Raw genomic sequence first — 11,598 nt, forward strand, 5'->3', positions numbered from 1 at the left:
GTTGTATAATAATTACGCTCGTGCAAATTAACCCATAGTAATTGCTGATTATTGATGAAATTAAGGAAACAAATCGAATCATATGGAGGTGAAGGGAAGAGAAAAGGTAGAGGGATTGTGGGGACGCGAGGCTTTTGAGGCTGGTCACTCGGCTGGCTCTCCCATCCCATTCCAACGGTAATTTATTATTATTATTATATAAAATACATATAATTTCATGCCCCTTTTACTCTTGACGCTCTGTCTGTCATTTAGCCGTTTCCTTTCCGACCAGATGTCCGCCACAGCTTGGCTTTAATCGCAGCAGCAACCTGCACTTTCCCCTCCAAAACTGGAAACTGTAAACATACGATGAGAGAAGAAGAAGAAGAAGCTAACACAACATCCATTTTTCGTTTCATTGATTAATTTGTTCCTTTCGGATCCTCTCACGTTGTTCGAAATCAAATGGGGAAGGAGTACGGCGGATCCCCCAAGCTTCACCAGCTCGAATGGAAGAGGAAGCGCCTCACTTGGATCCTCTTCGTTTCGGCCCTCTGTGTCCTCTTCTACATGCTGGGAGCCTGGCAGAACACCGCCCCGGCACCCTCTAGCCGGTCCCAAGTCTACAACCGAGTCGGCTGCGACGACGACGCCAGCTCCCCGCCGGCGGCATCAGGCGGCGGCTCCACTGATGGGTCCCCCGACGTCGACTTCGAGAGCCACCACCAGCTGGAGCTCAGCACCACCGCCTCTAACTCCGACAAGCCCCAGGAGTTCCCTGCATGCGACTTCAGCTTGAGCGAGTACACCCCTTGCCAGGACCCGCAGAGGGGCAGAAAGTTCGACAGGTGTTAAATTGTTAATCACTCTCTCTTCTGAACACACCCTGAAACCCATAAAATGGATAGTTACGAGGTTTTAAGTTTATTTTTGTATTGTTGTTTTCAGGGATATGTTGAAGTACAGAGAGCGTCACTGCCCGAGCAAGGAGGAGCAGGAGCAGTTCCGGTGCCTGATTCCGGCGCCGCCGAAGTACAAGACGCCGTTCAAATGGCCGCAGAGCAGAGACTACGCCTGGTACGACAACATTCCCCACAAAGAGCTCAGCATCGAGAAGGCCATCCAGAACTGGATCCAGGTCGAGGGCGACCGCTTCCGCTTCCCCGGCGGCGGCACCATGTTCCCCCGCGGCGCCGACGCTTACATCGATGATATCGCCAAGCTCATCCCCCTCGCCGGCGGCGCCATCCGGACCGCCATCGATACCGGCTGCGGGGTAATTAATTAAGCATTGCAATCTCTGCTTTAAAATGGCAAGGTTTGTTTGTTTTGTGATAATAAATTATTCAGGAATCTAAGCATTAATTCAGGTTGCTAGTTGGGGGGCTTACTTGTTGAAGAGGGACATCATAGCCATGTCTTTTGCGCCGAGAGATACGCACGAAGCGCAGGTCTGGTTCGCGCTGGAGCGTGGGGTTCCAGCGATGATCGGAATCATGGCCTCCAAGAGGCTTCCATATCCTGCCAGGTCCTTTGACATGGCTCACTGTTCCCGTTGCTTGATCCCTTGGTTTAACTATGGTAATCTAATTATCAAAACCCCTGTCATATTCACGATGTTAATCTTGATATTGTTGTTGTTGTTGATGTTGATGTTGTTAATGATGTTGTTGCAGAGGGGTTGTATTTAACTGAAGTGGACAGAGTTTTGAGGCCGGGTGGGTATTGGATACTGTCGGGCCCTCCTATCCGGTGGAAGAAGTACTGGAGAGGGTGGGAGCGAACGCAGGAAGATTTGAAGCAAGAGCAAGACTCGATTGAGGATGTCGCCAGGCGGCTGTGCTGGAAGAAAGTAACTGAACAGGGCGATCTCTCGATCTGGCAAAAGCCCCTAAACCACGTTGAGTGTGCTCAGAACCCGGATAACGGCCCTCCTCGCTTATGCCAATCAAGTAGCCCTGATGAAGCTTGGTACATGTTCAGCCATTTTGTGTAGAATTGCATAGTTTACCAAGTTTTGTTAATTTCCTAACTCTTATTTGTTTGTGCCAAAATTGTTAAGGTACACAGACATGGAGAACTGCATCACCCCATTGCCGGAGGTGAGCAGCTCAGAAGAAGTAGCTGGGGGCACGTTAGAGAGATGGCCAGATCGCGCATTTGGCCTCCCTCCCCGCATCAGTGGAGGGTCCGTACCCGGCGTAACCGCAGAGAAATTCCGGGAGGATAACCAAGTATGGAAGGAGCGAGTATCGCACTACAAACGCATCATTGGTGCCTTACCTCAGGGGAGGTACCGCAATGTAATGGACATGAACGCTTACCTCGGAGGATTTGCAGCCGCCTTGATGAAGTACCCGGTGTGGGTAATGAATGTGGTCCCTGCCCATTTATCTGATCGCAATACCCTTGGAGTTGTCTATGAAAGGGGCTTCATCGGCACCTACCACGATTGGTGCGAGGCGTTTTCGACCTACCCACGAACATACGACCTTATCCATGCCGGTGGTGTCTTCAGCATGTACCGGGACAGGTCGTATGCACCACACATGATCAAATCATCTTAATCACATTTTATTCTAAAGCATCTAATGTTTCTGTTCATGTTTGCAGGTGTGACATTACCTATATCCTGCTAGAAATGGATAGGATCCTGAGACCGGAGGGGACTGTTATATTTAGAGATGAGGTAGAGGTGCTTGTGAAGGTGAAGAGCATAACAGATGGAATGAGATGGAAGAGCCAGATCATGGACCATGAAAGTGGACCCTTTAACCCGGAGAAAATTCTTGTTGCAGTGAAGGAGTATTGGACTGCTGAAGCAAGGCCTGAAGGACAGAACTAGAATATGTATTACGTAGAGGAGAGCATGTAATGTAGCAAGAAGCTGCAGTTTTGTTCGTCCAAGTTCTTCTTTAGGGATTGTCCTGTTTCTTCCTAATCTGCCCAAAGATTTATCTTTTCCCAATTCTCTTTTGCCAAGAGAAGTAGCTTTGGTAATTAAGCCGTGTTTCATACTCTCTCCCACTTCCTTGCCCTCTTCTGACTTCTTTTGGCAATCAACCCAAATAATGTGGTGTTTGGTCATCAATTAATGGCGGTGTCACCGCCGGAGCTTTTGTCTAGTGGTAGGTGATAGTGATAAGAGTAAGAGGTTCCAAGTCAAGGCTCAAGAACTTCACCTACTTTTCTTTTAGATTTAGAGATCCGTTCCATCAAGTAGAAATAAAAATCTTAACACAAAAACACCATTTTGGTGCTTTCATCTTTTCAAACTTTGAACCAAATGATCAAATAAGTTTTAGAGAGAATTGTCAAATTAAGCCATTATACTTTTATTTTGGGATGAATTTAGTTACTATATTTTAAAAATGACCAAATAATTCATTCTATTTTCAAATTTGAACCAAATTTGACAACTGCACTCTAATAAGTGTGAAATAAGTTATTGTATTTTCAAATATAATGTCAAGTTAATTATTATGATTGACATCTTTTTGGGTGACATTTTAATTCTATTAACATGTCAATTCTATTTTCAATTAAATAATTTTATATGTTAGGAGCATGAACACGAGTCATACAATTATAGTTTATGTGTTTTCAAAATATAATGATTTATTTGACTATTTTAAAAGTATAATGATCAATTTGTCCCCAAGACTAAAGTCCAATGAGTTATTTGACAATTCATCCTAACTTTTATTGAGTTTGTAATTGAATTAATACGAATAATTTTAATTTTCTTACCAAGTTATTAATTAAATTATCATGAATAATTCTTATTTAATTCTTCTTATCTTATAAGTCTTGCATTGAGTTTAAACACATAGATAAGACAAAAAGTAGGAGATAAATGAGAAAAGGGTAGAACAAAAACAAAAACAACAACAAATTATAAGCTCTTATCCCAATAGGTGGGGTTCAATATATATTCTTTAATTAGCTCTTTATTTATCTCTATTTATGGTCATTATTCATTTATATATTTAGTTTATTAAATTTTCAAATAAGTCTTATGCATATATTTTAATTTTTATACATATATTTTAATTTTAAATAAGTGATTGGGACACATTAGGTATTTACAGACGTTAAATAATTGTCAAATAAACTGATGCTTATATCTGAATTTTTATACATATTTTAATTTAAAATCCTTAATTGGGACCCATCGGCCATTGCATCCCTTCATATCCTCTATCTTATATATCCTATATCATATTTAAGGACAGATCCACTAAGTTTCATTTAGTCTTTCTTTAATTCCTTTTGCTACAACATTTTTTCCTTCACCTGTCTTATACATACAACTATTAGTTTTATTCTCACTCGTTTCCATTCTAAATCATATTTCAAGCATATATGTTCGATATGTGTTATTCTAAATGTTGTTATCGAAACATAACAATAAATTTCAAGCATAATCGTCGCCCAAGACTGTCATTGCTCAAGACTATCGTTGCTTGAGACTGCAAGGAAGAACACGGTCAAAAGGCGTAGAGAAATCTCCGTGCAAACATTCCAATGCTTAATTCAAACACTAAGGATGTTAAAAACAGTAGAGCAGAGTTTTTACAAGTATTAGAGACGTATATTTTTTAGAATAAGAGTCTGGTTATTTGTAGAGGAGAATGGGACAATCCTAAACCTATTTTGTTTAGGATTTTTAGTAGATGTTGTTTATTCTAACCTTCTAATATCTCATTAGAATTAGAAGTTTTAATAGATAATATTTATTTATTTTTTTGTTGGACCCTTTAGAGATTTTGTAAATGTTGAAATTATTTAGTTTGCACATTGCATGGACCCCCCCCCCCCCCCCCCCCCCACCCCACCCCGGCGCACCTATGGAGAAAACTATTTGGACCAAAGATAGCCTCTGACTTTGGGCTTTTGGGCTGACCCAATTTCTTGGGTGGTGCAACTTATTTTTTTTTATCGTTATATTATTTTTGTATAGTAATGTATCAATTGCTTTTCACTTTTTCTTTTAGGTTTCCTGGAAAGAAGACTAGATTTTTTCATGTTTTTTTCGCTCATGTTGCAGTTTCTTTGACTTTCTTTTGGTGTACGTTTGTTTTGTAGGGATGGGGCATTTTGCTAATGTGATCAAGAGGAAGAAAACAATGACGGGAGTCCAGAAACAACTCCGTTAGCTGATCACGAGGGTTCCAATAAGCACCCTAGGTCTTCTTGGGAAGTTGCCCCTGCATCGCTCGTTTTGAAGGCTCTAGTCCTAATTTCCCCTCTTCCTGCATCTGCTCCACTCTTGATGTCTATGGCTCCACTAGCGAGTATATCGGGCCCTTTAGTGCATCTTTTTGTTGAGTGATGAGAATGTAAAATGTCATATTTTACTCTCTTAATGTATAGTCTTTTATATTTATTTGGTGTCTAAATGTACTCATTATTCTTATGTTTTGATTTAGGAAGCAAAATGAGGCATTAAATGAAAAACATAGTTAATTTTGCTATTCTAGACAGTTTCGATATTGCTCCGTAATCTGGGCATAACTTATTGTTTGAGCTCCGATTGAGATGATTCAAGATGCTATGGAACGACAAGAAAAAAATCTACAACTTTTATATTTAGAGTTTTGAGAGATTCTGTAATACCCCATGTTGCAAAGTGTTAAGTAAGTTCAAGGAACTGAAAATCAATTTAAGAATTTAGTTAACTAATTTTCGAATCGACCGGAGGGAATACCCTGGACCTTAGATTTTTAAGGAAAATAGTACGGTAATGACAAGTAATACAAGTTTTGATTTTAAGCATCAAAAGAAGTTGGATCGGGAACAGTTTCCGGTACAGCTATCTACCAGGTTGAGAAAACCGAATGATCGTAAGGGATGTAATACTCGAGATTTTTAAATTCAAATATTTGAGGAAATATGATGTTTTAAGGGATTGTAGATGTTTGGAGATAAAAGTTTAATTTCTGAGCCAGGGGTAAAATCGTAATTTTTGAGGTTCGGGTAAAAGTGTAATTTATCTAAAAATTAGGGGTATTAGCGTAATTAGTCCATTTTTCAGGGACTAAAATGCAATTAAAAATTAGTTCGAGGACCATGTTGAAAAGGGTCTAAGTGCAATTATCCAAAAGTTCAGGCCAAAGTGTAATTATTGAAACATTTTTATTAGGGGCATTTGAGAGATTTAGGAAAAGCCTCATAAATGACTTTAGAGATAAAGATGAAGTGTCATGATGACATTAGAGATAAGATAAAGTCTCATGATGACATTAAAGATAAGATGAAGGCTCGTGATGACTTTAAGGATAAGATTTAGACAAGATTTGATAAGATTTGATTGGATAAGATAAGATTTGGATAAGATTTGATTGGATATGAATTGATTTGGATAAGATATGATTCGGATAACAATGATTGCAGAATATCTTAAAAGATTTGATAATGATTATATAATATCTTGGAAGATTTGGTAGTGACTGCGGAATATTTTAGAAGATTTGGTAATGATTATATAATATCTTGGAAGATTTGGTAGTGATTGCAGAATATTTTAGAAGATTTGGTAATGATTATATAGTATCTTTGGAGATTTAGAATGATTGCAGAATATCTTGGAAGATTTACAATGATTGCAGAAGATCTTTAGAAGATTTAGAATGATTGTAAAAGATTTTGGAAGATTTGAAATGATTGCAGAATATATGTTTCTTGGTGGCTAAGTTTCCAAAACCTATAAATAGGTGTTCATAATCAAAGGTTTCTTATTCGAAATTGTGAGAAGTTCATGCTAGACAAGAGTGCTTCGGGTTTAGTGGATAGAGGTCTTTTAAGCATACGCGAAGCATCACACGCACAGAGCACTTGGGTAACGCATGAGGACGTGTAAGGAGGTGGTTTGGTTAAAAGACTTGAGGCGTTGCACGAAAATCGAGGTTGGGCACAAGATTCGAAGTGTTCTGAGTTTCGTTCAAGGTAAGTGTTCACCCCCAAAACTTGATTTATTATACTTGTTCTATCTGAACATACGTGTGATTTTATGCAAAATGGTTTTGTGCATTGAAATGGTAACCGGTGACGGTTGGTTTTTATGAGGGAGGTTCATCCCTAAACGTTTTGAACTGGTGCATTGCATTTTATAAAATGTTGTTTATATGATGCATTGAATTGTGAAATGTGGCATTGTCTTGAGTTTTGTGTGTACGTATGGAATGTCAGCCTAAGATGTTGTCTGGATAGTGTAGCCAGAATTCTCCAAGGGCGTGACGGAATAATAGGGGTATCTGATGCTAGTATGCATGTCAGGATAGCCGCCTTGGTTTTCGTGCTGGACCGTTTGGTCAGGGAAGTTGCACTAGGATGACTAGGTGGTCCATACTGTGTTGTTCATATGGGATGCCAGCCTAGGATGTTGTCTGGATAGTGTAGCCGTAATTCTCCAAGGGCGTGACGGAATAATAGGGGTATCTGATGCTGGTGAGCATGTCAGGATAGCCGCCTTGATTTTCGTGCCAGGCTATTTGGCCAGGGAAGCTGCACTAGGATGACTAGGTGGTCCATGTGAAATTTTGGGAGTTGGGATTGTATGGTGGTTCCTGGATGCTTAAAGTGGGAACGTATTCTAGTGAGATGCATTGGCAGCCCCATTTAAGCTAGAATCGCGTCGCGTCGTCATGTCGTCGAGTCGGTATGGTCGCATAGCTTTTAGAGAGATTGCTCTTTTCCCGTGGTAGGGTTAAGCGCGTAGGATTCTCTTGGGCTAGGGCTTACCGGGTGTATTGGTTTATTTCATGTCTTGCATTCATTCATGAAAAATGTGATTTTGAACTCTTACTTAGATGATTCAGCATGTAATTTGAACTATGTCCCTGGAATATTCAAACGTTCCAGGTGAAAGCAGCGGTGCGAAAGGAAAAGGAATTGCCAAGGGATGACGGCGATAGAGGATGTTTTATGTTATGTCATTTTAGTTATGTTGTTTATTTTAAAAACGTCATGTAAACGATGGTGCAACTTTATATTATAAATAAAGTGGTTTCGGTTATGACTTGTTAAGGTTTCGATCTGGCTTCCGCATTTGAATTGGTGAACCTGTCTTAGTTTATTGATAGTTCATAATTGATATACTGAGAAGGTGTAACGGGATCTTTGGAAAAAGATGTTTGTGTTGGGTTTTTGTTGTTTATTTGAAAAAAAAATTTATATCCCTGAAATCTTACGTTACCTAACACTCCCAGGAATTGAGGTGTTACAGATTCTGACTGAATCAAGTTCGAAATTGGGGTTAAAGTTATTGTAATTACACAACTGGAAGAGAAATTAATGAAGAATGGGCCATGAGCATGCTTTATATATTAATTATGAATGCCCAGTTGGAAAGCAACATCCGTGAGAACTTAAAGTCCAAGAAGCAGTTGAAGATGTCATGGAGAAATTGGGGGGTTCACATATTTATTATATTATAAAGTGAAATGGTTAATTGGAAGTAAGAAATTGAAGCCCAAAAGTAAGCTACGTGCACTTGAAGTCCAATTGCAATTGATATGGGGGCCTATGGAGCAATTAGAGCTAGGGTACTGCGCATATGCTATTATATATAGTCATGAAGGCTTTTAGAATTAAGGGGAGGAGCAGCGGCTGGAACGAAATTAATTGGACGGAGGCAGCAAGAAGGAGAGCACACGGAAGCAGCTCACGAAGGAAGGGCAACGGCCGATTGGGGATTTTCTCTTCTCCTTTTCTTTAATTTCCTTCGAGTTTTTATTATGATTTTGCGTGGCTAATTTTTTATGCTTGATTTAAGGAAACAAAAATTTCGGAATCAATAAAATTGTGAGATCTAATTGATTTTTATTTCTCAATTTATGCTTTGAGTATCGAATGTTCTTTTGCGCCTATTTTCATGATTGTCTCGTTTAATTACTATGAGGCTTACTAATTTATTATTAGTTGCAATCTATTGCTAAGTTAGATATCAAATCCGTAATTATTTGATTCCTCTAATTTATGAAGCAATTAAGATTTAATGATTTGTTGCGTTGGAAATTATTAGATTTTAGGAAGAACGCTTGACTAAATTAAATGCAACCGCTTGTACTAGATTAAAACTTTAGCACTTGTCTTGAGTTATTTAGTAGTTAGGGTTGATAAGATCGTTTGTTTTCTAATTAACTATAACTAAGGAGAGATAGAAAAATAGTTCTAATTGTGAATATTCATAGTGTAAATTAATATATATTTGTATCGATGATCAATTATAAGATTTCGATGGTGGATGTTGACTTAGACCAAAGTTTGCTTTTTAATTAATTTTGATATTTTAATTTGATTGATTAATTGTTATTCTTAAAATTGCTTTCGTTATACTCAACCCCCCTCCTCATCATTGTTCACGTAGCATAAAACTAAGCTAGATAGTCTCCGTGGAAACGATCCATGCTCGCACTACTACATATATTTTTTTTAAGAGTATAGGTTTTATTTTTGGTTGCTTGCGACAGCACACCATTGAGCCTTGCAACCGGTGAGATTCTTAGCATTCCCCAGAAGTCATTGCTACTGGTGCCGTTCCTCCCTACTCTTTTCTTGATCACTCTCCTAGGGCTTGTGTTAGACATAATAGGCCTTTCTCACCTTGCCATCAAGAGTGTTCAAAGTGTAACATCCCGATATTTTGGAGAAGAATAAAATTTTATTTTTGTGCTTGAAATGGTTCCTTGATGATTAATTGGCAACCCGTGGGATTGAGAGCTTTGATTGGAACAATTAAGGAGGATCATCGTGGTTGAATTAAGAGGTGATTTATGAAAAATAATTTGTTTATTGTTATGAGTATTTCCCGCACTACTTCTTATGTGCTGGGCTTGACCCAACAGGCTGGCCCAATCACCTGGACCCCAATATGCCCGAGCTCATCAGAACAAGGTCACACGTTGTTGAAACCCGAGCTCAGATCGCAGAATCAAGCGAGCTCCCAGCAAACTTTCATCAATATACCCAACGAGCTCCCAACAATGCTTCTAGCTTGCTGACCAAACCGTTCAAGCTCGCCGGTCAAACTATTTAGATCGCATAATAACAAGAATGCAGAACAACTAGAAGAAGGGACCCACTCACTTTATGTGAGGCAAATCGGATCCCTGGTAATACAGAGTCCACTCCCGATTTTATGGAATTGATAAGTACATTTTGTCCCCATGACGTCACTTTTCCACTCTTGGAAATTATGTAATTGTAAACACCCTTCACTATAAATAGGGTTCAAAAATACTATTGTAAAAGACAAGAAAATTGTCATACTATTACTCTGCCGGAATAACCAAAGAACGGTTGTGGAGTAGACATTGTTCTGGTCAAACCACGTAAAAACTCCATGTGTCCATTCTATTTCGTTTCTTCTTCCTTGCATTTACGCTCAATACCTCATTGCAGGCCTAAGAATCACGGTTGACTAATTCTGAACGTCGACATTTATGATTTATTAATGATTTGCGGAGTTAAGGAATTTAATGAAAATTATTTAATTTATCGTGTTTCTAAATAGAAGGGAATTGGGGAAAAAGATTATAGAATTTCTTGGGTTTAAAATATAATTTGAAGTTGGTATAAAAATTAATTTGTTAAGATTATACAACAAGGAAGCTAGTGGCCTAGTAGTTGTGTGTGCAAAGGTATAGTAAGAGATCTTGAGTTAAGTCTTGTGAGGAAAATTTTAGATTTTATTTTCAACAAAAGAGATAGAATCACCTTAAGATTAACATGCGCATATATAATGCTGAGGGAGCTTGTAGCCCAGGCAGGTGATGCGGGTTTGAGCCAAGACATGTGCACGGGCAGGGAAGAAAAATGCTGGAATTATTCTAGCCATAAGGCATCAAAATGATGTCATTTTGGGGAGGTCACGCGACAGCCATGCGCAGCCACTGGGTGGCGCCACGTGGTACGTGTTGGGAAGCCCCCCTAGCCTTGGCCGCTAAGCTTCTTCATTTTCCCACTTATTTAAGGACATTTGGCAACCAAATTTCACCCCTATGTAAGAAGAAAAATTACAGAAACTCTGCCAGTTTATATGTGTAAGGGAAAAATACGTAAGTGAGATATATCTAAAATTAATTTGGTAGTATTTATTGAAATTATTCTCGAACCTTATTATATCATTTTATGATGATTTTGGTTAGAGGATTTCAGGACACAAATTTACTTCACATTTTCTTTTATGTTTGGCATGAGCTCAAATTTACTGCATTACATATTTCTTTTATTGAGTCTCAGAACTCAACCCCTTTTCCCCCACTAACCATGTAGAGGGCTCGGGGTATAGGAAGAGGAAAGCGACACTAGTGGATGAACCGTCGGTTGATGAGGATTGTAGGCTGTGAGAGAATTTGGATTGAGTCCATGTTTTATGTATGTAATTTATCTACTTGTATTAAAGATGATGGAGATAGTTGAGACTCATGTTAGTGGAATATTACGTGTGTTTGTTAGAAATTATTTTAATTGTGGGAGATTGGATTTTGTCCTAAGGCCTGTTCAGGTGTGAGACTCGAGTGCCTTTCTGCTGCCTATGTATTTTTGGACTTGAGTTCTCAATAGATAAAGATGGCAAAGTCTGGACCCCACCCAAGGTGTCCATTTTGTATT

General features: G+C 39.0%; 1 protein-coding gene across 1 annotated transcript; it reads left to right on the forward strand.

Moving 5' to 3' along the window:
- Window positions 1-213: 213 nt before the first annotated feature.
- Window positions 214-3,073, forward strand: LOC127813762 (probable methyltransferase PMT18). Its single transcript, XM_052354900.1, has 6 exons — window positions 214-830; window positions 931-1,258; window positions 1,353-1,563; window positions 1,659-1,953; window positions 2,045-2,515; window positions 2,596-3,073. The coding sequence occupies exons 1-6, from the start codon at window positions 448-450 to the stop codon at window positions 2,825-2,827; spliced, it is 1,920 nt and encodes a 639-aa protein (XP_052210860.1). The 5' UTR covers window positions 214-447; the 3' UTR covers window positions 2,828-3,073.
- Window positions 3,074-11,598: the final 8,525 nt, after the last annotated feature.

This window comes from Diospyros lotus, chromosome 11 (assembly GCF_014633365.1).
Source record: "Diospyros lotus cultivar Yz01 chromosome 11, ASM1463336v1, whole genome shotgun sequence".
Lineage (NCBI taxonomy): Eukaryota > Viridiplantae > Streptophyta > Magnoliopsida > Ericales > Ebenaceae > Diospyros > Diospyros lotus.